A 24,973-nucleotide genomic window follows, 5' to 3' on the forward strand; every position below is an offset into this window, starting at 1 on the left:
ACTGGGCAGCCATCATATCAGAGGCACAATGTGTTATGCCAAGGAGCACCTGAGTGAGTACACAATGTGGAGTGACACTACGACAGAAACAGTGCAAAACAGAGATTTGCCTGTCCTAATGGAACACAGCAGGGTTTAGGGAAGCAGCGTAAAAAGGATTCTGCCCAAAGCACCAGCATTACTATTTCCACTCCTCTAGGCCCTCCTGGCTCCTGCCCCATCCTCAGGTGCATGTGAAGAAGCAGAAGGGTTGCACAAAGGATATCTATCATAGCTTTATTTACACATTGTGGAAACACACATGCAACATGTCACAGGATTCACTACAGTGGAACAGCCTGTCCCCCTATCTCCTGTTACCAAAAACCTTGTTTTTGGCTCACTAGGAAAACTATCACTTCCCCTGAAAGCTCCTAAAAATAATCATTAAAAATAACAGACTTGGCAGGATAACTAACGAGAGAGCTGCAGGCAGGGATGCCTTGCCACATCCTTGCAGAAACCAGGTCATTCTATGGGAGCAAGAGAGAAGGGAAGGAGTGGGAGTGAATACTCTCAAAGAAGACAGGTAGGAAGTGGTAGTGTGTAACTGCTGGGGAATATCAGTCTGTAGCAGTGAGCAAAGGGGAGAAGGAGAGCTCTGTCAGAGGGTCCCTCCTCACCCAGGCAGCTTCCTGCTATCATCTTTGCCTCCCTCCTTTGTCTCCCCACAAGCTTCCAATTCTCTAAGAACCTCTGATCCTTAAGGAGTGTCTGCCTTTCTTCTCAAGCAACTGTTGAGAGGGAAAGCTTAAGCTCCTATCCCTCTTGACCTGAAGGATCTTTCATATCTTGCCACCAGACTGGCAATCACAATCATCTCCAACTAACTGGGAGAGGGGGACCCAGATCAAGGACAGGAACGTGCTGAGGGAAGGGAGGAGGAACACAGTCCTGGTATGGAAAAGGCTGAGACCACTGTAGAGTTAACACCAGCCTCAGTTTTGTTGGAGCCTGGCCTGCAGCTTCAATCATTTGCTTGACTTCTTCTCTAATCCTCACTGCTAGGTGTAGGTGGTTTGACTCCAGCTACTGACCATCCAGGCAGGAGATAAAGTCCCACCCTCCTAAACATTAATGAATGATCCCTGCTCTCCATTGGCCGACTCAGGCTCCACACAGCGCCCTTTCCTTCGGGTCACTCTTCGGTTCCGGTGGAATTTGGCATAACAGCGTAGCCCTGTAAAAAAAACAACAGCAAACAGCAGGCATGGTGAGAGGGTAAGGCCGTGGCTCATTAAAGCAGTAACACTGAACACTGAGCTCTCAGCCTTAGCTCATGACAGAACCTGCAGCAGTGGGGTTGGTCCCAGTACTGGGAAGCCTGGGCTGCATCAAATGAGGTGGCAGACAAATGCCTCACGTGGGCAGGGCACAGTGCTTTCTGGGCCCTGCTATTCTGCTTGGCTCACTGTTCTGGTCTGGGATTCATTGGCTCTGGCAGAAGGCTTCATTGGCTTTTTGAAATACCAATGAATTATCCCAATTGTTTCCAGTGATTTTATGGAAGCCCTGCTTGGTTTCCCCCTGTTACTTCCCATTACTGTCTAAGTGATCTCTCCATCGGGAAATTACTATAGACATACTGAACAGCACCGATGGCTGGGGAGCTCCCCTTGCTATTTGTTTCTGTGAAGCTTCAGGAGAGGAGGGAAGAGGCTTAAGTGCTATGACTTGGAGGTCTGATCCAAAGCTCACTGCTCATCTCCTTCACTTTTTCTGTTTTGGATGCTAGAACTGCAGGGTCTGAAGGAAGCTGTCAGAGATGGCACTGAGGAATACTTAGAGGGAGGAAAAAAAAAGGTATTTTATTTGTAAAAAAAAACAAAAACAAAAACAAAAAAAAACTCTTCAGTACATAGTCTCCCATGGCAGGGGAAGGCAATGGGAGCCTCTTGTCAGGTTAACTCATCAGTTTCTGGTACTGATTTACCTTGTCGTGCCTGCCCCGGAGGTGCTTGCCCCATCCCTGGAGACGCCCAAGGCCAGGTTAGATGGGGCCTGAGCAGCCTGAGCTGGTGGGGGGCAACCAGCCCACAGCAGGGGGTTGGAGCTCCACGATCTTTTGTCTGACTTTGTTCCAACAGAATGCCGAGGCAGGTGGGCCAGATGGAGGAAATCCTACGTGCAAGCAACTCACATGAAAGCCTTGGTTTTCAATAGTCCCGGATCTGGTTATTGCAGTTCTTAGCAACAACTGATTTGATCATTCTCGAAACTGAAACTCTTTTTACTTCCAGGGCAGACAACCGATAGCAACAGTGCCAGCACCCCCAGAGTGGGGGAGGCTGAGGATTTATGGCTGCAGTAATGAGACAGCCCATAAGCTGTCCTTGAGTACTTGCACACAGGAGACCCATCCAATGTCACAGGTCACTGAGCAGCAGTTTGGAGTGCGTGTCCCTGGGCTATGTTGAGACCAGGCTACCTTGAAGCTGGGTTTCTGCCCCTCATTACCAGCCCCCCCAGGGCAGTTAGGCCTCCCAGGAAGAGAGCACGCAAGATCAGAGCTCTGTTCCTAAGATGTTCTAAACATCTTATCTGTCTTATCTGGACCCTATACCTCTGGGGATCTCTTTAGAGGATGCATATTTGGCATCAACACGCAACTAGCTGAAATACAAAGCAGGGCTGGAGGCAGTGTTCATTAGGCTTGCAGAAAGACTTTTTTCTGGGTTAATCTATCACAACATCCTCACTGATGAAGGCCTTCAAATATTACACGACACACCCAAGGTGAGAACTATCATTTAACATTACAAACCCAGGAAAGTGGTCGGTTTAACTGGGTGCAGTAGGTGCGTGACCTGGTCAGAGTCACCAGGTCCTTAAACACAGGTCACCCAACTTGGCAGGCAGTTTTGTTCTGGCAGACAAGACCCAGTGCCTGGAGCTGATCCTGAACGTGTTCAGACTGGAAGAGTGCTTTTCAACACCTTCGTAGTGTAACTGCCTATTAAGGGCTGTTGTAGATTCTCCAGAAATAGTTTCAAGAAACAGAAGTCTGTGTCCTGCCCACACCTACTGAATTGCTACATATTCATTTGAAATTAACTCAGAAAAGCCATACTAGGCATAAAGTAATGTGAAGCAAGGATAGTAATACAGTGTCATAGTGCGTGGGACTTCAAAGCATCACTGAGTTGTTTACTTTCAGTGGCTTCTTCTGTTAGATAGATATCAAGAGAGAAAACGAGATATCCCAGATGACTCATTGGTCACATTGTGAGTCGGTGTCAAGGAAAGGCTAAGAACAGCAGAGCTGTCTGCAAACACTATGCCCAGTCAACTCAGCCATTACTAAGACAGCAGGAAGCAGGGGAGTGAGGAGCTGCTCACCTTCTGTGCACATACAGTCATCGTAGCATTTGTTGTTAAGGCCTCGATTGTGTGGTTTGCAGAGGTGCTCACGCAAGTCACAGCAAGAGCCTGCAATACAAGAGCATGGCTGATTTATCCCCTGCTAGAACTACCACAGCTCAGTGTTACAGATGTTATCTTTGAACCGCCCTCTGCATACCATTATTGAACAGCATTAATATTAGGATACTTATAGTGGAACTTGGGCTGGACTTCAGCCATTTCTACAAACGTGACGTTGTTTATCAGGCTGATCCTGACCTGGGAGGCAGTCAAGGTGGTGGTCACACGGCTCTCCTTCTGCCGATGAGGTTTCATTTCCACCATTGGAGCTCTTACTGCGGCGTTTCTCTGTGGAAAAGAATTGATGCTGGTAGAAAATAGCACGCTACAGTTTATATTTTGGAGACTACAGTGAAAAAAAAGCCTCAAACTTCAGGAGTTTGAGCTCCGAACCCTTATAGTTCAGTCTCTTCTCTACTTCTCAACCCTCCATCTAATCATTTTTCCTTTGCCCTCAAACTGTCCATCCAAAATGAGAAGCATGCTGAAATAGAGCATAAGTACAATCAGCTTCTTCTCCCTTTCCCCACTACAATGGCTTCATATCCCTCAGCACATCTGACAATGCTAACTGTAGGCCAAGACTTACAGGATGACTTCTAGGAAAGAGGATGGGGAGCTCAACAGTGTGAGTTTAGCACCTTTCTTTTTAGCTGACGGCCACATTTCTGGTTTGAGGTCCTCATAATCTGTCCAGTCAAAGAGTGCCATATCTAGGGTGGGCATCACATCCCCATCTTGCCTGAGGCGGGCCTGCAAACCAAAAGATACCAAAGAGACAATGGATTATACTTCTGTAGTGACACTGAAGCATTTGTCAATGTTCCTCATGCTTTCAGACCTTCAGGATTTATAATTCTCTCCCCCCCACCCCCCTTATCCACTGGGGATTCTTAGCATCTCATGTTTAGAAAGGAGGACCTTTCTCTTGTCCAGCTGAAATCAAGAGGGAAGATTTCACTGCTTCTCTGTGGGGCAGGAAGGCCAGCAAGGAGCATGAGAACACGCTGCCTCTCCAGCCAAAGGCTACTACTGCATCTCTGCTCCTTGAAGCCGAATGAAGATGGCTAGCTAAGGGAGAAGGAGGGCAAGGAAGAGAAGGGACTAAAGGAGCAGCTTGTGGAGTGTCTCTAAGATAGAGAGCTGCTTCTGAGGGAGGGCTTTGGTGGTAGGCAAGCACTTACCTCTAACTGAAAAAGAAGAAACTGGACCTTAGCTGCAGGAGATTGCTGTCTGTATCAGAGGTACAGTGCAGTTACCAGTGGTCTCTTTACCTGTGACCGCGGCGACGTGGCTGGAAGAACAGGAGGCTCTTCTGTGGAAACGACCAGATCCAGTGCAGTGAAGGGAAGCACGGTGGGGGTCGGGCTGGTTGCTTCCTCTGCCTGGAGGTTTTGAAACTGTTGCTCAAAGTTTTCAGGTTTATTATACAGGGAGCTTGGCCCAACGGCAGTCTTCCCTGCAGAGAACAACAGGTACAGCAGCATGAGCTTTGTCATTCCTTTGCTTTCTGCATGCCGTGAGAAAATGTGAATTAAAGGATCTTTGCTTCCATCCAGCCACTGCCTCGTTTTCTACCACCCTGAGCTGCTGTTGAGAGCGGTGTCTATCAGGCCCAGACTACCTTGATTCTTACACACTGAAGTCACACACATCTTCTAGAAGGTGCAGTTCTGTATGTCTCATGCTTAAGAACCACTGGATTTCTTCCTAAGGAAAACGCAGATCTCCAAGCTATAGGCATAGCAAGCCAATACTTTTGGGAATAATCCTTGTTGGCTGCCCTTGGGAATACAAAATGCATCCCCCCTTAAACCATTTTTAAAGCTGCTGCAAACTCCTGAAACACATCCTTACATCATTTTAAGAGTGGGTAATTTCTATCTAGCTCAAGTCAGGATCTCCTTAACTTGAAATGAAAAAAACTTCACAGCTTGATCCATGTTTTTGCAAAGAATTAATTTCAATGTAGACTTTAAGTTAAGCCAAAGGTACCGGGCCTGTTTTGCAGTCTGCAATTAAGGCTTCAAGCCAGCTTTGTTGCATGCTCTTTCTATATTGCTTAATGTGGGTTGTTCAGTCAGTCCCTTGAGAAAACAATAGAGCTCTTCTGACTGATGCAGGGAGGAGCGATAGCTGGAAGGCAGGGAGACTGACACCCAACTTGTCAAATGGTGCAGATGGGCACGGATTGCCTGGCTTTAAGAGCACTAAAGATTTACTTTACACTGTGAGGACACCGTACCGCAGACACACACCCAAGAGTTGACCTGCGAAGGGAAGCAGTCCCAGTCAAAAACTCTTAGCAGCATTTCTAACAGCGCTGTAACGTAATTAGTGCCATTTCACATGTGCAAGCTGTATTTTTCATAGTTTGCCTTGAACACTGAAGAATACAAGTCGTGATGAGAAGAAACTGATCTTCAAGCTAAGTAGGTTTTCTCAATTATTATTTCCAGTTCTGGTCATGTTTTGAAGTCAGTGGAGAGACTGAGCACGGCTTGGTCTTTTTTCATCCTAAATTGAACCATTTGCTTTAAAAAAAACCAACAAACAACAAAGCAAGCCACCCCAGACCAACCCCTCTAGTCCTAGGGGCTTCCAGAGCTCTCCCTATAAGGCAAACAAGGTCATTTTCAGAAAATTGCAGCCAGCAGTGTAAAGCTCCAGTTCTGGAGTTCCCTTTTTTCTTGTGCCTCTTTTGTTTGGCAGATTTCTCCCCAGAGCAGGCACACACCCCACGCTCTCCGCACACCCATGTGGCTCAACCACAGCTACGTCTTCTTGCTCTCATTACAAGTGAGCCAACAGCCTCAGCTTCTCTTGGAGCTCAAAGCATAGAATGGTTGGAGTTGGAAGGGACCTTTAAAGGCCATCAGGTCCAACCCCTGCACTGAGCAGGGACACCCACAGCTCCATCAGTGCTCAGAGCCCCATTCCCTGACCTCGGGTGTCTGCACCACCTCTCTGAACAGTCTGTGCAGTGCCTCACTACCATCATTGTAAAAAACTTCTTCCTTCTACCCAATCTAATTCTCCCCTCTTTTAGTCTGACACCATTTCCCCTCGGTCCTCCCATACCTCTGTGGTGTTTCAGCCTGTCTCTGCGGCTGTGCCGTCGCTGCTCTCGGTTCTGCTTCTTTCCCCTCTCAGACCCAGGGGACTGATTCTCCCGCTCAGCGTGTGGGAGCTCAAAGCCCAGGAACACATCCTTATCCTTATCCTGTTTCAGCGCTGCTGGCTGGCCAAGTGGCACCAGCTCTTCCATGGCTGGAGCTCCACTGCCCACTCGGAGGGCCTCTTCCCCAGCTGGCTGCCCTCTAACAGGCAGGGCAAGGACCCTCCCTTTCTTGGCCAAGCCATGCTTGTGGTGGTGCCCACTCCTGGGCTGCTGAGGCCACGTCTCTTGGTTTTGAAGGTGGTTGTTGTTCTCACTTTTGAGCTTCATGTCAGTGTCCAGGGAGACGGCAAGGGTGATGTCAATAAGAACCAGCACACACAGGAAAAGAGACGGAGAGAAGAAGGTGGAAGAAGCTGCCATAATCCTGGGGCCTCTGCGTCACCTGCAGTTAAAACCAAGAGCGACAACACAAATGAAGCAACCAACTTCTAGGAACCGTAAAGGCGACCAAAATTCAACTCAGACACTTGAGATGTCCAGATGTCATCCAAAAAGAGTTGGATGAGAGTTTTTCCCTCCTTGGTTATCTCCGGTGCCAGCCAGGCTTACAGCAGCTGAGACCCACGTGCAGGGCCTGCAGGGATAAGAGGTCCCAGTTTCATGTGCAAATGAGGGCCATCAATCAGCAGGACACTTCCCTTTGATTGCTGAGCAGCCCCCTGCCCTCCCACTCACTGCCTGCCATCTGAGGGCTGCACAGCACCAGCTGTCGGCTGGGGCACTCGGCTGCCACGTTGGCATCCTCAGCCTGCCTGGCAGCGGCCCCCAACACAGCTGGTTTCCTTGCAATGAAGATGTCAAGACGAACAGAACCGGAGGCAGATGGTGGCTTCGCAGGACCAGCAACAGCAAGAGCCCTGAGCAGCTCAGGGCGTGGACGCACACACTGCCTGAAAGCGGTCAAGGAAAGAGAAAACACAGAATGTTTTGGGCTGCATCTCTGCACTGTAGCAGAAAAACAAATCTGCTGCTGTCAGCAGAGCAGGGGATGCTGGTCAAGGGGCAGGAAGGCGGGATGAACGTCCTATGGCTCATCCCACTTCTATACCTGAGCCTGCAAAGTCACCTCACCTCGCCCCACCAGGTGACACCGGCACATGGAGGGTAATCTAAGTCCAAAGAACACCAAGACCAAAACTCTCAGTAAGCGGCTGCAGAGCATTCTCATCCATTCTGCTTCAGTGCAGTATTTTCACAGGTCTTTTTTCATCCCTGTGTTTGTGTTAGGAGATGTGGCTTTGGGACACCGCACCGGTTAGACACGTCTCTAATTTAGTTCTTTCCCTGCCCTTTCCAATGGAAAGCTTTTGGGTAGCTTTCTTGGACTGTCCCTCTCAATCCGGGCAGCTCAGCCCCCTCCACCAACCTTTCCTGCACCCCAGGCCTCAGTTGCCACTAATAGCCATCGGTCTGCTCACCAAGTGAACCACTCTGTTGCCTAATTGCAACGGCTTGTGCTCCTTCGTCCAGGTGCTCTACTGCTCCATGTCTCCTGTGAAGGGGTGCAGGTAGGTCTGCTCAACTACGCATCAGCAGATTCTGCCTTTGCAAGATGCATCTCTGCTATTGCTTAGAGACTGGGAGCAAACTTTCGGTGCAGCAGGCAGCGCAGGGGGCTTTCCTTCCACACGGGGTGTGAAAATCAGGTCCTTCCACCGGCCACAAAGCCAACAAAGTGTGAGGTGAGGGCTGACCCGGGAGGCACCGAGCTGCTCATTTCCTGCAGGCGTAGTGCTATGGAATAGCATTTTATTGGCAGCTACCTGGGACAAAGGAAAACCTGACTGACAGCTAAATACACTATCAAAGCACCTCAAGTTCCTGCTTCGCACCAATGTAACAAATAGCAGCCAAGCAAAACCCAAACCCTGCATTTGCAGCCTTTGTCTTTTTGAGGGATTTTCTCTGTAAGAACCGGCACAGACCAGCTGGATCAAGGCATCACAGAACAGCCCAGAGAGCTGCAGACAGCATCTTACCTTTTCATCTATAGGCAAAACGCCAGGAGGAGAGAATAAGTGCAAAGAGAATGGAAGGCAGCGCCTTCAGTCTCACTCACAGACAGCGGCCCTTTGACAACGAACCTGACAGACACATTAGCCACAATTCTGCTTTCCAGCAGGAGCCAGAGATGCTGTGATGCTGCTCCTCAGCACCTGAGTGTCTCTGCTCTCTCGGGACCCCACTCCAGAACAGCAGCCAGCCCAGGGCCTGGGGGTGCAGAGCACAGCAGTGTTCTCACTGTTGATGCACCTGTTCTGCAAAGGATGTCTTACCCAGGGCAGAATTTCTTATGTGAGAAATAAACATGTATGCTGTATCAGGTCCAAAACTGATCCTCTTCTTAGGGGTGGTGCTTCAATAAAGGAAACAGCCCAAGCACTCACCAAGCTGGCTGCTCCTACAGCTCTCCACAGCACCAGTTTTGCATCCTCATTACTTCAGCCAACACTTTGTGCTTCCTTTGTGCACCCCCAGGATTATCCGCCACCCACTTCTCGAGGTAGCAAATCTGCCTATTGACGTGAAAATGTGTACAGCAAAGATAAGACCTTGGAGCTACCTGGGGTGCGGGCTCAGGGCTGATGAATGAGTTGCAGAGCTGTCTCTCAGCCAACACTTCTGATCTATTTTGGGTGAGTAGCGGACGGTCAGAACCCTGTAAGAGAAATCACGTTGTTTGGCATCTTGGGGAACCTCCCCCACGGGCAGTCTCTTTCTCTGGACTCACAGATATTATTACTATTACTCTGCTCTCAGCTTGCAATCCTGCAAGGCAGACGTGGACTGAATGGGTACACAGGAACTCATGGTTTGTTTTCTCCCCATAAATGCAGCTCTGTCACCCTGGCGTGGAAAGAAAGGCTCTAATGCTGCCACTGCTGCACCGGTTCATTCACTGCATACGTTCATTCATACGTCTGACTGAAGCCATGATACCTGAGAGCCTTGGCTTTAAGTTGTCCCACATGTTCTTTGTGTCACAGCAGAGAGGAACAGAACACTGGAACCCAGAAATGCAGAATATCAAGTTCCTTTATCACTCCAGACCACAGATGATGCAGTTTTTATGCTCAAGAGCTGAACCAAGCCAGACTCAAGCACGTAATCTGGGACACGCTTCTCCTTGGCTCTGATAAGCTCAGACTTTGACAGCAGTGCATAAAGATTTCCTGGACTCCAGACAACCCCAGGCTGCAACAGACAAAGCGTGTGTTCATCTACACGAGTGCTGTGTGTATGTGCATGTGTGGCACAGATGATGGACAATAAACCCAGCTTCGTGTGCCAGGCTCCCTGCAAATAAGGAGCCATTGGGTGATGGATTGGCTTGGGAAGGCCTGGAGCAGAACGGCCGGGGTAGGCTCCATGGTAGCCGATGTGCAGAGAGCTGGCTGGAGCCAGGAGGATGGCATTGTGCAGATAAATGAGATTTCCCTTCCCTGCTGAGTCTCATTCCATCTGGTTTTCTGTTTCTGGAGGCAAATGCTGGGAAGCTTCATACACAATCTGCCAAGAGACCCTCCCATTTCAAAGGGGTCCCCCCCAGCTTTCTAGGGTCTCCAAAAGCAGATGGGAAATTTTAAATGCACCCTTCTCTTTTCCTCCCACGGGCACAAATAATATCACTTTCCTCATCTCCAACATTTCTTGCTCACTCACTTTACAAAGGATAACTTCTGCTGCTCCCACATCCTCAGGACGACAGAGCAGCCAAGTCTGCAGCTCACCGTTCTTTTGGGTCAAAGCTGTCCTCCTTTTGCAGGTTGCCTGCATCCATTGTCACCTCTCCTCCCAACCTACCTCTCAGATTCATCTGACTTCATATCTTCCTCATCCCTCCTACTGGGAGACATGTAGACATGTTCCTTCTGCAGGTATTCAGGCTGGGCGAGTCCCACCACCACCACCACCACCCTTTAAAACATCTGTTTTCCTTTTGATTGTTGCTATCTCTTTCTGCCATCACCAAACAGTACTCTGCTGTTGGGAGGACCACAGTCACGTCTGCACCGTGCACTGATTGCAAACAGCAGCACAGAAATCATAGAATGGTTTGGGTTGGAAGGGAGCCTTAAAGGTCCAACCCCTGCAGTGAACAGAGACACCCACAGCTCCATCAGCACTCAGAGCCCCATCCAGCTTAAACACAACACAGGACACAGACTGAAGCTTGCAGAGGGCTCAGCAGCAGCTGTAGGTACCTCCATAAAACACCTCCCCAAGGCAACCTGCATTCAGTAACCGCTCCAAATGTCCCTCGTTCCCCATTAGTTAAGGGCTGGGACTGGGGTTTGCTGCCCAGGTGATCCCAGCCCAAGCACAGCTGTGCCCCGCTTGCCTTGTGCCTACCCACAGAGCGCATCCCTTGGAGCAGGGAGTGCAGCCCAGGGGACAGAGCCGCTGTTTTGAAGTGGAATGAATGAATATGCAGTACCCTCTGCTCTGCTCCCCTCCGGGACCTCACGGAGCGGCTGACACAGCCATCACAGGCGACCCGCTATCAAACGGAGCCTCCTCTGCCCAATAATGAGATTAAAATAGCAATGAGTCTGAGATTAGCATCTGAGATACAGTCGCTTGCTGTCAGCGCAGCGGAGCGGACTCTCCTGCTTCACGCACAATGCCCGGTGACAAATGAGACGCGATCAGTAGCAGAGCTCACCGCTCACCCAACTGGAAAGCACCGCCGGTGGGACAGGGAAGGAGGCAGTGACACAGGGAGGTGTGGGGTCACCGTCCTGGGAGGCGTTCAAGGAAAGGGCACAGTGTGAATGGGTCGCGGTTGGAGTTGACCTCAGAGCTCTTTTCCAGCCCGAATGAGTCTGTGATTCTGAGTCCCGTCCCCACCGCGATGCGTCCCCGAGCAGCACAGCGCCGGGCTGCTCTCAGCCTTCCTCCTCTCTGTGTCGTTCTCACTCTGAACCCGAACGCGTGGGACGAACGTCTCCTTCTGCAAAGGAGAGGAGATGGAAACAGAACCGTTTCCACCGAGGCTGACGGGCGGCTCCAGGTGTGAATCGGATAAACGTCACTTAAACCCCACATGATGAATTGCCGGCCGCAACGAGCCGTTAACCGATGCCAAATTGGTTTAATTCACAACCAAGATCTCACTTTTGGCAAAGCAAGAAACGCAGAGAACGACCCGCGGGCACTCGGGGGAACGCGAACACACAATGCCACGGGGGGAGCGGCTCCCTTCGCCCCTCGGCCACTTCGCGCAGCGGTGCGGGCGCTCAGCGGCTCCCGGCGGGGGGAACCGCGCCTCTGTCCGGAGCCGAAAGGGGAAGAGCCGCCCGGCAGAGCAGCGCTCAGCACCGCCCGACGCAGCCCGGACTCGGGGGAGCCCCAGAGCCGGGGCCGCACCTCTGGAGCGGTGACAGCGGGGGCGGCTCGGGGACCCCTCCAGCACCGGCGCTGTCCGCGCTGCCCCATCCCAGCCGCTCCCCGGAGGCGGCGGTGCCGGGATCCCCTCAGCCTTTGTCTCCTCCCGAGGAAAGTGCCCCCGTCCCTAAGAAGCAAAGGCAAAGCGGCTCAGCGGAGCGGCCCCCCCCGTGCTTACCTGTGCGCGGCTGCCGGTGGGCAGAGCAGGGCAGGGCTGTGCCGGGGTGCGGGCGTGCGGACCGCGGAGGAGGAGAAGGAGGAGGAAGGGAAGGAGGAGGAGACGCGCGGAGGCAGTGGGGGAATGCGCGGCCGGAGCGGGGACGCCGGGACCCCGCGGGCTGCGGGGCGGTGGGAGGGGCGCGGGGTGCCCGGGGCGGGGACGCGCGGAGCGCTGCGGGGGTGCGCGGCTGTGCCCGGGGCATCGTGCGGGGGAGGGGGATTGAGAGGGAGAGCTGACAAAGGCGGGGACAAAGGCGGGGGGACCCCGCAACCCGCGCGGCGGAGGGACTGCGGCTGCAGCCGGGACCCCGCGGGGGAAGAGAGGACCGAACCGCGCGGCCACACCGGGGCGCGGTCCTCCCGCCGCAAGGGGGCGCTACGCCCCAGGTGACGTCACACGCGTGCGCCGCCAGCAGCGCCGGGCAGCGGGCGGGAGCGGCGGGCCGCTACGGGAGAGCTGCGCGGTACGGGGACGGTAACGGCGGTGGTTGTGGCAGAGAGGGCGGGGCGGTGGGGGGCTCTTTTGAGGCCGTAGGAGGGGCGCGGTGGGCGGTCTGTGCTGAACGTGAGGCAGCGGTGTGCCCGGGGGGGAAGGAGGCTGAGGGCAGCCTGGCCTGTGGCGGCGTAGGGGGGCCGTCCCTCTGTGCTCAGCTCTGCAGGAGGCTGTGGAGAGGTGGGCTCGGCCTCAGCTCCGCGTCACAGCGACGGGACCAAAGCGTGTGGCCTTAAATTGCAGCAGGGGAGGGGCAGGGTGGGTATTAGGGAAGGTTCGTGCTCAGAAGGAGCGGTGCTGTGCTGGCACAGCTGCACGGGGAGCGGTGGGGTCACCGTCCATGGAGGCGTTCAGTGTGGAGATGTGGCACTGAGGGCAGTGGGCAGTGGGCACGGTGGGGTGGGGTGGGTTGGACTGGGAGATCCCAGAGCTCTTTTCCAGCCTTAATGCTTCTAAGATTTTGCTTAAAAAAAGGTAGAAGCTGTTACCTCCCTATGTTGTGAAGTAATTCATTGGAGGTCTGAAAACCACGGCCCATGGCAGCTGGCGCAGCTTGGCGGCTGGTAACTGAGCAGCTGATCGGAGCGACCAGGGCTTGAGAGCTCTGTGTGAGGCAGCTGTGCTCCTGATGGACCTGGAGGCGTTTAAGGACACGTTAGTGTCAGTCTGCACACATGCAAAGAGTATGAAGAAAATAATGAAACGTTAACATTCGCAGTCAGCAGTTCTATATGTTGCAGCCTAAAATGCACGCGAGATACCAACCTGCTGGGATGCTGAGCTCCAGCTGCTTGATTCCTTGATACACGGTGCTCCATTTGGCCACCGAATGTGCTGCCCTTGTCACAAATACCTGCAGGACAGATCCCACGTTAGGTGAATTATATGGTTGTGTGGAGTTTGTGAAGAGACTCGGGCAGCAGGGGAGTATGTGGGATGTGGAGTGTCAATGGGAAGTGTAAATCCTGCCCTGAATGAGCAGAGAAGCTCACAGTGTGAGGTGTGAGACAGAACACAAAAAGATGCTGTCTTCATTTTTTGCACTGCTGGTGATTTTTGACCACTTGCTTGAATCTTTCACAGTGAGCCCCTTGGGTTTGTGGTGGCTGTGTTCCTGTGCTTGTCACTGAGCTCAGAGGGCAGCTTCTTGGCGTTAGGGAGGTGAAGCAACCCCTGAGCTGTGTTAAGACCATAGGAGCCAGAGGACAAACATTCTTCTTGTGATGCCTTTCAGGTTCTGGGCAAGATGACCACGCTCACACGACAGGACCTTAATTTTGGGCAAGGTAATGTGTTTGTGCTATACTAAGAACTGGATTCTTGCAGGATGCTCCAGCCCTAAACTTCCCACAGCTAGGAAGGAGATGAGATGTGTGCTGGTGTCTTTAAATGTAGCAATTTGGTACATTGATACATGAATATGGTATTGCTCTGCAACCTTCAGCATCTTTTACTTCTGTTTTTCAGTTGTTGCAGATGTTCTTTCAGAATTTCTAGAAGTGGCCGTTCATCTCATCTTATATGTTAGAGAAGTTTACCCTATTGGGATCTTTCAGAAGAGAAAAAAATACAACGTACCCGTCCAGGTAGGAGACCTTCATGAAGCTGAGAACACAGCAGTACTCACAGCACAAGCAGACTGTGGCTGACAGTAGCAGGATGCTTCCCAGCTGTGCGCAGGGATGTAACACAAAGGCATGCTCCCTAGGAAACAGAGATCTTGCCTTTAGTTCTTCCTTCTTAGCGCTGTCCTGGCTGGCATCACAACGCAGCTCTGACTGTTTGCTCTCTTTGCTACAGATGTCCTGCCACCCAGAGCTCAATCAGTACATCCAGGACACGTTGCACTGTGTAAAGCCACTGCTCGAGAAGGTATGATCTTAGCATGGGCCTGTGCTGGGCAAATGTACTGCAAGTGGTTTAGATAGAAAATAAAAGAATGTAAATATTGCTCTCATCTCAAAATGTTTATTTATGTACTTAACATATACAGTATACTCGCTTATAAAGTTGCTAATCAAGAATAAAAACATACTTAATCCTTCCTTGCAGTCAAGGCATGCTGCTAAATACTGGCATTCAGTTGCTTCTAATGCATAAACATGAGGATCAATCTTTCTGTATTTTCAATAAACTCATCCTACATGTGAACTTAAATGTATTCAAAAGCAGAACGTTGAGTTGAAGCTCCCATCTGGTGGGAGAACAGTTAGAGTGCTGTGCTGTAAGCCAGAAAGCAAAGGTGGTTTGAACTCAAGCTTTTGTGAGAGAAAAGTGTGACCACATGACACGTTGCAAACCTTGCTGGCATCCCACATCCTGCATTCTCTTCTCTCTGCAGACATCGTACTGCATGTAGAGCCTGGAAGTAGGACAGGGCTCAAGGTTTGGATAACTGCTAGTGCTGGGGGCAGAAGACTGCTTGTTTTAAGGAACAGCCTTCTCTAACTGCAGTTATTCTTCCAGAACGACGTGGAGAAAGTTGTAGTTGTAATCCTGGATAAAGAGCACCACCCAGTGGAGAGATTTGTCTTCGAAATCACCCAGCCACCTCTCCTTTCCATTAGGTAAAGATTTCATTCCCATGCTTTCTCACAGCATCCAACTCCTGTGTCCTTGGGGACATTCTGGAAGCTGCTTCAGGCCCCGGTACTTTGCTGCGTGCCATTAACAACTGCTGTCTCAACAGTTCAGAGTCCTTGCTGTCTCACGTGGAGCAGTTACTGCGTGCCTTCATCCTGAAGATAAGCGTGTGTGATGCTGTGCTGGACAACAATCCCCCAGGTAAACGAGTGCATACAGCCCAGTGACATGGATTTGTTCAATGGGAGACGATTACAGGCAGTGTCTGAGCCTCTGTTGGTTGTCCCCTGACCTGCAGCCTGCCCGTTCTCTTACAGGCTGCACCTTCACGGTTCTGGTTCACACACGAGAGGCTGCTACACGCAACATGGAGAAGATCCAGGTGATAAAGGTAAGTGCCTTTTCACGAGCAAGCTGCAAAGAATGGAATTCAAAAATTGTGGATTCAATAAAGGGTGCTAGATTGCTAGCTTTTACATGATGCACTTCATGACTTTGCTTTCAATGTGTTACAGTTTACACTGGTGAGGTGACTGAGCACATCTACTACACGCCAGCTGCAGACAGTAGCTGCTTTGATGCCTGAGTTAGACTGTGCCAATACTTCCTGCACAGTGCCTTCCTCATCACTTAATGTACTCTAAGTGCTGACCTAGCACTGAGAAAGTGAGCTCACCTTCTGGGGCCTGCTCACCTCTCTGTACATACAGCTCCTTGTGTTCCTGCCCTAGGATTTCCCATGGATTCTTGCTGATGAACAAGATGTGCACATGCATGACCCCCGGCTTATCCCACTGAAAACTATGACATCTGATATCTTAAAGGTGAGCAGAGCGTTCTGGCCTGAGAGGTGGCTGAAACCGCATGTAGTGTGAAAACTTCTCATGTTAAAACAGGAGACCTTGTTAACAAGGGAAGGTACAAACTCTTTAGCCTGTTGTACAAACTCATTAGACTGTTCTCCATCTGGCTATCAAACAAAAACTGATACTTGTTTCTCTCCTGCAGATGCAGCTTTATGTAGAAGAACGAGCCCACAAAGGCACCTGATTTCAACTCTTTGTCTTCGAGCCTCATCTGATCTTCCAGCGGAGTAAGATCTCTCACCAACCATACCTTGACAGCCCAGTCTCTTCAGCTGGCCTTCTGGATGAATGTAGAGCAGCTGCTGCCTCTTTATTTCAAGTGCTCTTACCAGTGTATATAGAACTGACTTGGAATGTGGAGCCAGAGCCTGTTCCCATGTACACTCATGCGTGAGAGTGAGTAGAGGTTTCATTACAGTGAATCCCTGGGGGTAGGATACAGCTGACTGCGGTCAGCTCTTTGTACAAATCCAGTTCTTGCCTTAAACAGGACATCTCCATTGCACACTGGTAGTGCTAACCAGGGATCTGCTGTATGCTCCACTAGAGCAATGGTCTTATACCATGCGTGAGTGAGGCCTTATGTAGCATCTGTCCACTGTGACTGTCCCAAGTAGTCTTCAATAAATATCAAGTTTTACTCCAGTTGAAACAGGCTCAATTCTGTCCAAACCAACCGTTCCTTTAGTGAAGAAGCATTTTTGTTTTGTATGTGGAGCTTCCATCACCTTTCCACATCTTCTCTAGGACAGGGCTGGGATGTGTCAGTTCCTATGAAGGGCTGTACCACCCTGGTCTCCCCAGAGAAACCTTCACACAAATGGTGGTAGAAACACGGTGGAATGTGTCTGTGCAGCAAGGACACTTGTCAGCTGTCTCACTCTTAGCAGACAGCAGGCAAGGGAAATCACTGTTATCCTACCTCTGTCAAAGGAGATGAAAGAGGGCCTTAATATCAGCCCTGTGCATACAGGGGTAGAAGAAATGGTTCACAGAATGTGAGCTAAGCTTGCTGGACAGAAAACTTGGTAAAAGAGCCAGCACAGCACCTCCCTGCTTTCTCCATGCAAAAAGTGCAAGAACACCACGTCTCCAAGTTGTTTGTGGCTTTAACGTTTTATATAAGGTTACTGTTCAGTACAAACCAAGTTCTTTGGTAGTATGATGGTAATATGGAAAAAAGCAGTTCAATCCAAAGGCACTTACGTTGTCAGGTATCCACCTTAAGGGATTCCTTCCTCCTCTTTGTTCATTCCAACAATAACGAGCTGTATTTGGACAGGGAAGACATACACCACTTTGATCTTGTATACTTACAGAAACTACAGAATTAAATATCAGTGACACAGCATATATAGATAAAGAAGACTGAAGGTTGCACAATGCTGTGAAAGATACACCTTTATGTACGTAATTAAACTGAAACAGAAAAATACCGTACAAAACAAGTCTGTCTGTAGCAGAGTCCTCTAGCCAAGGGTTGATAATCTGAACTGAAAGATTTTAGCCTTGTTTTAATTAAGTTGTATAAACAAGAAAGAGTTTCCACTTAAGATTGCCATGTACTTGTGCTACAGCCAAATGCTATTCACTTAAGATAGATGTCATATTTAATTGCCCTCGTCTTCCTCCTATGGAAGGGCACCAGGAATTGTCACTGCCACAGTGAAGGACAGATGAAGACAGAAGTCCTTCCGAAGGGCTGGGCCTGCAGAAGTTCTGCTGTGAACAAGGAGAGCTAGCTGCTTGTATTCCACATCAGCTGTGCAAGACAAAGCCAGGATATTCACCCAGAGAGTACAGACAAATAAGTGCACCTGAGACCACCGGGTCACAATCCTGAGGTAAAAGAAAACACTTATATTGTGTCTTCATTTGCCTTCAATGTCTGGGGCCCAATGGTGATGCTGCTGTTTGTCACCCTGATCCCATACCATCCTGCCCAGAATTGGGTATCTTGGCCTCCATGCTGAAACCAGATGTAACGAACTCCAGCTGGGTAATTGCTGAAGGTGTGGGAAATCTGTAGAGAAAGGAAATTCTGCTTATTTTTTTAAATAATCCAGCACTGACATTGAAGGTGGAACAAATCCAGGTACAGAGCCCCGGGCTCAGGACAAGCTCATTCTAAAATACTTTCTAATAAAAGTGTGCATCGCTTTCTTTGAGGAAGGATAAAATTAAAAAAAACCTGCCATATTTGACTCAGAGGATTACAGGGCAGAAGGCTAAACATAATGTTAAGCTTGGTACGTGACAGAGGTAACAACATAAGAGAGAATTCACAGCCACTCAAACCAAGCCATTCAAACCAGTCAACACAAATTAGGAAAAGTAATGCCTGCAATACATTCACTTACACCCATGCAGTAGTTTTAAAACAAAGCTTTTTAATCCTTCTAGTAAACAAGAACTGTGCTCCTGCAACTCAGTTACTTAGACAAAAGCTCAAATAAAGAACAGAAATTTGAAGAAGCCCAGTCAAAATAGCACAGGAGCCCGGGGGGGGGAATCTCACACACCTACAAACTGAACCTAGATCTTTCAAAGCTTCTTCAACATTGCCAACAGCGAGGACTGGCTTACATTTTATCTTATGTTAGAGCAGAGAAAAAAGGGCAGCTCGGGACTTTAGGCAAGATTCTTGCCACAGTGTTGATGTAAAACTGCCTACTGGAGGGCTGCTGCTTACCTCTCTCCACATTGCGTCGCTCCACTGCTCTATGACCACTGGCTCAGGACAGAACTCATCAAGCACAATGTAGTTTTCAGAAAGCAGCCTCACTCTGAGCTCATAGCGACAACCACAGTCAAATCTGGCAGCGTACCTACAGGGCAAGGGAGAAATGAAGGAGCAGGGCTGTACACACAGCATTCAGTTTTCCTTACTGTTCAGAAAGAGTCTCCAACTGGAACTGAGAAAAGGGATGTCACCCCCACTGCTACAGAGAATCTCTAAAGCATACAGCTGTTGTTTTCTTCACAGGATTGCCACCTTATAGGCCCAGCTTACACCTAGATCCTAATGCTAGAAATTCTAGTCTTCAGTGCTTACCAGTCCTTAACTACAATTTCAGGCCGTTTCTCATCCATCAGCTCATTCCAGTACCCTTCTTTCTTCAGGGTAATCAGCTGAGATTTGAAGCATGGCCTGCAACAGAAACAGAAGCATTCAAAACAACTTCACAGAACGCATCTCTCAACATCAGTGTTTTCCCTACCAGCTTGACTCTCACTGAATGCTCACCCAGACCCTGAGTGCCCACGAGGCTGACAGGGCTGAGGTGTGCCTTTATCCAAACCCAGAGCAGACACAAACTGCTCAGCTTCACTCCAGATAACAGGAATCCAACAGACTGGATCAAGAAGGGTTCTTATGCATTCCTGACAGATATTGATTATGGAAAAGCAGTTCATCTTCCATTGTTGACAGCTTTTAATGCAAGCTGTTTGCATGACAAACACCTCTTGCTTCCAGAGGTTAAGGGTGAGACTTTGTCAGGTGAACACATCTGATTTGCCAGACCTTAACTTCTGCCCACCACATTTGGTAGAAGGACAGAGAAATTCAGCACACGATGTGATTCACTAATTCCTTCAGCAACACATCACTCTCTTTAGATTGAAGATTATTAAGAATTAAAATCTCCTTTTTTCCCCCCGTCCCTGGCCGAAGGCTCGTTGTCCTGCCTCACACCTAACCACAGTGCTCCTGCAGCCAGGAGGAAGGAAGCAGTTTTCCTCCAGTTCCATACTGCAGCTCTTACCCAAACGAAGTGACAAAGTATTTGCGGACTTCTGAGTCTGGCAGCTCTTTCCCCAGGGGTCCAGGCAGATCCTCGATCTTCCACTTATCTCCTTCATTCTGATCAAGTTTCCAGTGCTTAAAGCTCTCTAAAAACAGATACCAAAGATCAGCGTTAGGACTTCAGTTTTCTGCAGTATCTCTGCTTTCCTTAAAGAGAGCAACTTATGAAAAACCAATGCTGGTGAATTTTCAGCTGTGTTTCTCTTGTACTTAAAGGTGACCTTTAGCACTATGCTGTCATTACTGTCAGCATGGCTGCCTGCAGCTGTGACAGGGCTGGGTGCAGCACTGCAGGTGGGGACAGAGCAGGACAGTGCCCTCCCTGCCCACTGCCACCCCTCTGCTGATGCACCCCAGGATGCAGTCGGCCTGAAACCATCTGCTGATGGTTTCACTGCTGTATGACATCATGCAAACCAGCAGCTGGGCCCAATGACTTGCAGTGATTTAACCCAAACAGCATTACGCAGCTCTTCCTCGTGGATCTGACTCAGTGCCACAGTCTCAGTATTAGTGAGGCACTGCAGGGCACTTCACGACTGCTGGGAAACTCCACAGGCCCTCTGCCAACAAACCAACCTTCAGCTCGGGGATTTTTGATCAAGTTCCTCTTCAGCTTGCACAGCAGGTAGAACACCTTCCAGTCGGTGATGCTCCTATCCAAGCTCTGCACGTAGAACCCCTCGCGTTGGCACTTGCGCTTCCAGAGGGTGGTGAGGTCCACCACGTCGCGCCATTGGGAGCACACCGGCCTGCACGCACGGAGCAGGTCCCGGGCGGGCAGCAGGGACAGCAGCTCCACCAGCACGTCCTCGGGGAGGTCGCTGATGGTGGCCATAGCTCTGCAGAACCGATAGCAGACGGACGGTATGCGGCGGCGGAGGGTTTCCAGGCAGCTGCAATGTGCAGAGATCAGCAGGGGCTGCGGGGCTCAGAACGAAACCAAAAGCAGAGCTGCACGCTGGGCGGGGTGGAGGGGGGGGAATGCTCCGTGCTATCGCAGCCGCAGCCCCACCTGCGCTCCGGACGCGGATGTGAGGCCGCGCTTCGCTCTTCCGCAGCGGGCGGGGCGCGGGGCGGGGAGCGGCGGGGAGGGCTGCGGGCACCGGGAGCGGCGCGGGGAGCGGGAGCGGAGCTGTGCCGAGGTAGGAGCGGCGGGACGGGGTGCTGGGGGGGAGGACAAACAGCCCCGGGAGAGGTTACCCGAGGAGCGCTGCTGAGGGTTGATCGCCTTTTTGCCCTTTAAGATCGCAGCAGGGAGCGGAAAAGCGGGGAGTAAGGAACCCTCGTTGTTATTCCGTAAAAAAAACAGGGACTTTTAAATGTTCTGCCTCCGATGGCTGCGGGACAGACAAAGAAAAGAGCTCTGCTTCTGGGCTCGGGATGCTGCTTCCCTATTGCTTCCCTGCTTGCCCCACTCGGCCGCGCCGTGTTTCTTGCAGCAGCACGCCGGGATGCTCTGCCTGCTCTGCTCAGTGATTCTCTCCCGCAGAGTTTGGCTCTGCGCGATTCAATGCAGCGAGCAGTCAGCGCACGGCTGAGACAGAAGCGGTGTCAGTGCGTCCTGCACGGAGCTGTGCACGCTCACCTCTCCCCGCTCTGCAGCGCTCAGAGTGCAGCGCTCACAGCACGCACTGCCCGTGTAACCGCGGCTGTCAGGCCGTAGGAAAAGGAAGATGAACCGAGAATAACGCAGGTGAGACTCTGAGTGCTCAGACCCGTGGTTTACACAGCATCGTGACTAAGGAGATTCAGTGCCAGCCCCGAGGGAAGGCAGGCCTTCCAGCAGCCAGCCCTGTGGGCAGCCTAAGCAGAGGGGGACTGATTCTGCTCTGACAGAGCACATCTATTCTTAGGTTAATCGCTATTGTTTCAAGTTTATTCCAATAGCTGATGCGTGGATAACTGCCAACGTTCCCCAAAGAGGAACACTGCCTGACAGCAGAAATTTGTCTGGTCCTGAATATCCCTTCTCTATGGCCTTGGAACTCCTTGGACATCCTTGGTAACAGGAGAGCCCCTGTCTGGTGGAACATTACGTTACCACTTCTTTCCCCCTCTTCCTCAGAAAGCTCCATCCAGGGTGACCAAGGATGGAGTCCCTCCCTGAAGCAGTGCTGATCAGAATCCTGGCTTCCATACCTGCGGTGGATCTGGTGCTGGCGTGCCGCCTGGTCTGCTGCCAGTGGAAGAACCTGGTTGATGGAGCTGCTCTTTGGATCCTGAAGTGTCAGCAGGAAGGCTTTGCTGGAGCAGAGTCAGAGGAGAACGCAGAGAATTGGCAAAACTTCTATTTCTTGAGTAAGAGAAGAAGAAATCTCATCAAGAACCCCTGTGGCGAAGGTGAGAGATGAGCGTAACAAGGCCCAAGCCTTCAGAAAACTGGGCACTTCCAGTCTTTAAAAAAGGCCTTGGTTGCCATCAGGATGCATTTTCTTTTTGCCCCAGAGACAAATCACTTCATGCATGCAGTCAAAGCACTTACTGGGCAAGAAAGGCCTTCCATCAAAGCAGCCTTTGAAGGGCTCTCCATGACATCAGCTTTATGTGAGCCCCTGCAGGAATGTGAATCATGCTTTGCAGAACTGTACTGGTAGGTGGCACCTGGGCTTCCAGAAATCACTTTTTGCCAAACCTCAACCTAAAATATAAGCCTTCCCCTGCTCAGGCACTCATTTGCCCTTAGCTCAGCAGGCATTTCGTGCTTCCTTCCTTGCCGATGTTTGTGTCTTGCTTACTCCAACCCATATCACTGAGCTCTGCATGCTGCGCCATTTGCTGCTATTTTATGATCTCTGAACTCTACTTGCCATCTGCAGGATGTTTAGAGAGAAGCAGCCTCATAACCCAAGCCTCATAACCCGAGCAGCAACAGATACATTTCACACCTCATAGACCAAAGCACAACACAGACCATCAACACAGCGTTTTCGTTTTTCTTATTTAAAAAGAAGTGATTTTTCTGCAAGCTCTTCCCTCAGGCTAAGGGGAGAAAAGCAATATAAGGCCCTGCAGCTTCTAGCTGTATAAGCATTTAACTACATACTAAAAGCTTTGAGAACATCACCAGGAGGATCAGAAAACAAAGGGATTTAATATATACGAGTCATTTTCCAACAGAAAGAATGAAACAAAGGAAAAAAAAATTAAGGGAATCAGCAGCTCTCCCCGGGTATTTCTGTAATAAGACACAAAAGCACTGAGGTGGAACACCTAAACCATTTCACCACTCCTTTCTTAAATAGACCCACACACACACAGCCATTTCACTGCGGAATGTTGACATTTGTTACCATTCAACCAAACTGAAGTGTTGTTTTTTTGCCAGACCTCCACTTAAAACATCTGTGATCCACACACACAGTGAGCACTGCGGATGGCAACGTGTCTGTCTCAAGCTGCAGAGGGGTCCCAGTGGGAGATGGCTGGGTTCTCCAGGCCTATGAGCTATGACCAAGCATTCTCTCTTCCATTTGCAGAAGACCTGCAGCACTGGGGAGAGGTAGAGAATGGAGGTGACGGCTGGAAAATTGAAGAGCTCCCTGGGGACTTTGGAAAAGAATTCCCTAGTGAAGAAGTCCATAAATACTTTGTTACATCTTATGAGTAAGGCTGCTTACTTCTCTTAATCAGGAGAGGGGATAATTTTGTTTCCTCTAGCCTCAGAGAGGTCGTGGTATCCATTACCCTCTTGTGTTTCAGGTGGTGTCGAAAGTCTCAGGTCATTGACCTTAGAGCTGAGGGCTACTGGGAAGAGCTGATGGATACAACCCAGCCAAAAGTTGTGGTGAAAGACTGGTAAGTAGCAAGGATGCCCTAGAAGTCCAGCAGAAAGCCTAGAGGGAGCAGGGATGGCATACACCTGCACCAGGCCTTGGAACTAGCTCCCACCTCACTGCACTGCCTTTGGTGTCACTCTAGATGTGAGACAGGGCTTGATCTTGGCTCAAAGAACCACAGGTAGGCTCCCCAAGCTTCAAGCTGTTGGTGCATATGGCAGCCATCTAAAGACCAGACTCTTTTGGTGAATGAGGGCAGGCAGTAGGTTGGAGTAAAAGTGTTCATATAGGTGAGGCTGCTGCTTGGGTCTCCCTGCAGGTACGCGGGACGCAGCGATGCTGGCTGCCTCTATGAGCTCTGTGTGAAGCTGCTCTCAGAGAACGAGGACGTGTTGGCTGAGTACAAGACTGAGACTATTGCCATCCCTCAGGACAATGATGCCAGCTGGACTGAGGTCAGTGACAGCTGCAGTTTCATGCAGGTGACACTCAACCTGCACAAACCAGGAATGTTTTCAAGCAGACAGAAGCAGGAGAGGTTATCCTGGAGGAGGAGAAGGCTCTGTCATGGGTTGTGATTGAGCACAGGGGTTATATGGCAAATCTTACGTAAAACTTAGAAGTTTGCTGAGCCATCACTACAGGTCTGTGGGAGTTGAAAGAGAGACCCCTCCATAAGCACTTAATGGCTTTTGAACAGACTGGGGTCAAAGCTCCTTCCAGTAACTTCTTTCTCACTCTAACTGTCCTCATTGCTACCCAAGCTGGTAGGTGTGGATGGAGCAGGTGGAGTTGAAGGCCTAGTGAAGGTAAGGAGTAGGTTCACGATAGCTTGACACTATTTTGTCTCTCTCAACCTCTAGATCTCCTACACCTTTTCTGACTATGGTCCTGGGGTCCGCTTTGTCCGCTTCGAGCACGGTGGTCAGGACACACTGTTCTGGAAAGGATGGTATGGTGTACGTGTTACCAACAGCAGTGTGACAGTGGAACCATAGTCAAGCTGAACTGGGGCCTGCTTGCCAGAGCTGACTTCCCTCAGGCCATCCCGTGAGCTTTGGATGGATTCTGCATGGTGCTGCTTCTGGGCTGTAGAGCATATGGTTCAGGTATGAACGTGCTTGGCAGAGACCACCATCCATCTCTCCTTAAAGGTGCTATGCAAAGAATAGGAACAGACTTATGAAACCGCCT

At 50.4% G+C, this 24,973-nt stretch overlaps 3 protein-coding genes across 17 annotated transcripts in view; 1 reads left to right on the forward strand and 2 right to left on the reverse strand.

Annotated features, from left to right (window-relative positions):
• Positions 1 to 262: 262 nt before the first annotated feature.
• Positions 263 to 16,590, reverse strand: DRAXIN (dorsal inhibitory axon guidance protein). Of its 7 annotated transcripts, XM_040651192.2 has the most exons (10): positions 12,210 to 12,371; positions 9,584 to 11,597; positions 9,375 to 9,490; positions 9,207 to 9,302; positions 6,544 to 7,025; positions 4,737 to 4,921; positions 4,104 to 4,215; positions 3,661 to 3,750; positions 3,379 to 3,468; positions 263 to 1,219 (listed from the first exon to the last, which is right to left on the reverse strand). In XM_040651192.2, the coding sequence occupies exons 5-10, from the start codon at positions 7,001 to 7,003 to the stop codon at positions 1,107 to 1,109; spliced, it is 1,050 nt and encodes a 349-aa protein (XP_040507126.1). In that variant the 5' UTR covers positions 7,004 to 7,025; positions 9,207 to 9,302; positions 9,375 to 9,490; positions 9,584 to 11,597; positions 12,210 to 12,371; the 3' UTR covers positions 263 to 1,106. The 7 variants fall into 7 exon arrangements, with proteins under 7 accessions (XP_040507126.1, XP_040507125.1, XP_040507127.1 ...); XM_040651191.2 differs by lacking the exon at positions 9,375 to 9,490 and having other exon boundaries at positions 11,317 to 11,597; XM_040651193.2 differs by lacking the exon at positions 9,375 to 9,490 and having other exon boundaries at positions 11,310 to 11,597.
• On the forward strand, positions 12,671 to 18,396 carry MAD2L2 (MAD2 mitotic arrest deficient-like 2 (yeast)). Of its 7 annotated transcripts, XM_040651194.2 has the most exons (11): positions 12,671 to 12,714; positions 13,218 to 13,397; positions 13,469 to 13,619; positions 13,978 to 14,029; positions 14,211 to 14,329; positions 14,544 to 14,615; positions 15,210 to 15,310; positions 15,433 to 15,527; positions 15,644 to 15,717; positions 16,058 to 16,150; positions 16,335 to 16,837. In XM_040651194.2, exons 4-11 carry the CDS (start codon positions 13,990 to 13,992, stop codon positions 16,374 to 16,376), a joined length of 636 nt encoding a protein of 211 aa, XP_040507128.1. In that variant the 5' UTR covers positions 12,671 to 12,714; positions 13,218 to 13,397; positions 13,469 to 13,619; positions 13,978 to 13,989; the 3' UTR covers positions 16,377 to 16,837. The 7 variants fall into 7 exon arrangements, 5 of the variants coding, with proteins under 5 accessions (XP_040507128.1, XP_046759120.1, XP_046759119.1 ...); XR_005841378.2 differs by lacking the exons at positions 13,218 to 13,397; positions 13,469 to 13,619 and adding an exon at positions 17,833 to 18,396 and having other exon boundaries at positions 12,671 to 12,725; positions 16,335 to 16,588; XR_005841377.2 differs by lacking the exons at positions 13,218 to 13,397; positions 13,469 to 13,619 and adding an exon at positions 17,833 to 18,396 and having other exon boundaries at positions 16,335 to 16,588.
• FBXO44 (F-box protein 44) overlaps positions 17,290 to 24,973 on the reverse strand; it is a 52,996-nt gene continuing 45,312 nt past the window's right edge. For 2 of the 3 annotated variants that reach the window (XM_046903296.1, XM_046903297.1), the window contains exons 3-8: positions 22,143 to 22,247; positions 20,580 to 20,896; positions 19,960 to 20,086; positions 19,248 to 19,343; positions 18,885 to 19,020; positions 17,290 to 18,215 (exon numbers count right to left, since the gene is read on the reverse strand). In XM_046903296.1, coding sequence (XP_046759252.1) covers positions 18,051 to 18,215; positions 18,885 to 19,020; positions 19,248 to 19,343; positions 19,960 to 20,086; positions 20,580 to 20,896; positions 22,143 to 22,247 — 946 coding nt within the window. In that variant the 3' untranslated portion in view covers positions 17,290 to 18,050. Of the gene's footprint in view, positions 18,216 to 18,884; positions 19,021 to 19,247; positions 19,344 to 19,959; positions 20,087 to 20,579; positions 20,897 to 21,015; positions 21,067 to 22,142; positions 22,248 to 24,973 lie in introns of those variants that run through there. The other variant, XM_015297211.4, reaches the window with a different exon arrangement.

The sequence above is a fragment of the Gallus gallus genome, chromosome 21 (genome assembly GCF_016699485.2).
Source record: "Gallus gallus isolate bGalGal1 chromosome 21, bGalGal1.mat.broiler.GRCg7b, whole genome shotgun sequence".
Lineage (NCBI taxonomy): Eukaryota > Metazoa > Chordata > Aves > Galliformes > Phasianidae > Gallus > Gallus gallus.

What these genes read in the sequence shown, in the direction of transcription:
- DRAXIN (XM_025142536.3), bottom strand. Translation starts at nt 7,003, where the DNA reads ATGGCAGCTTCTTCCACCTTCTTCTCTCCGTCTCTTTTCCTGTGTGTG. An exon ending in GCCGTCAGCTAAAAAGAAAG is followed by an intron (nt 3,751 to 4,103) that starts GTGCTAAACTCA and finishes TCTTTTCCACAG; the next exon opens with AGAAACGCCGCAGTAAGAGC. An exon ending in TGACTGTATGTGCACAGAAG is followed by an intron (nt 1,220 to 3,378) that starts GTGAGCAGCTCC and finishes TTTTTTTTACAG; the next exon opens with GGCTACGCTGTTATGCCAAA.
- MAD2L2 (NM_001025578.2), top strand. Translation starts at nt 13,990, where the DNA reads ATGACCACGCTCACACGACAGGACCTTAATTTTGGGCAAG. An exon ending in AATACAACGTACCCGTCCAG is followed by an intron (nt 14,330 to 14,543) that starts GTAGGAGACCTT and finishes TCTTTGCTACAG; the next exon opens with ATGTCCTGCCACCCAGAGCT. An exon ending in TAAAGCCACTGCTCGAGAAG is followed by an intron (nt 14,616 to 15,209) that starts GTATGATCTTAG and finishes TTATTCTTCCAG; the next exon opens with AACGACGTGGAGAAAGTTGT.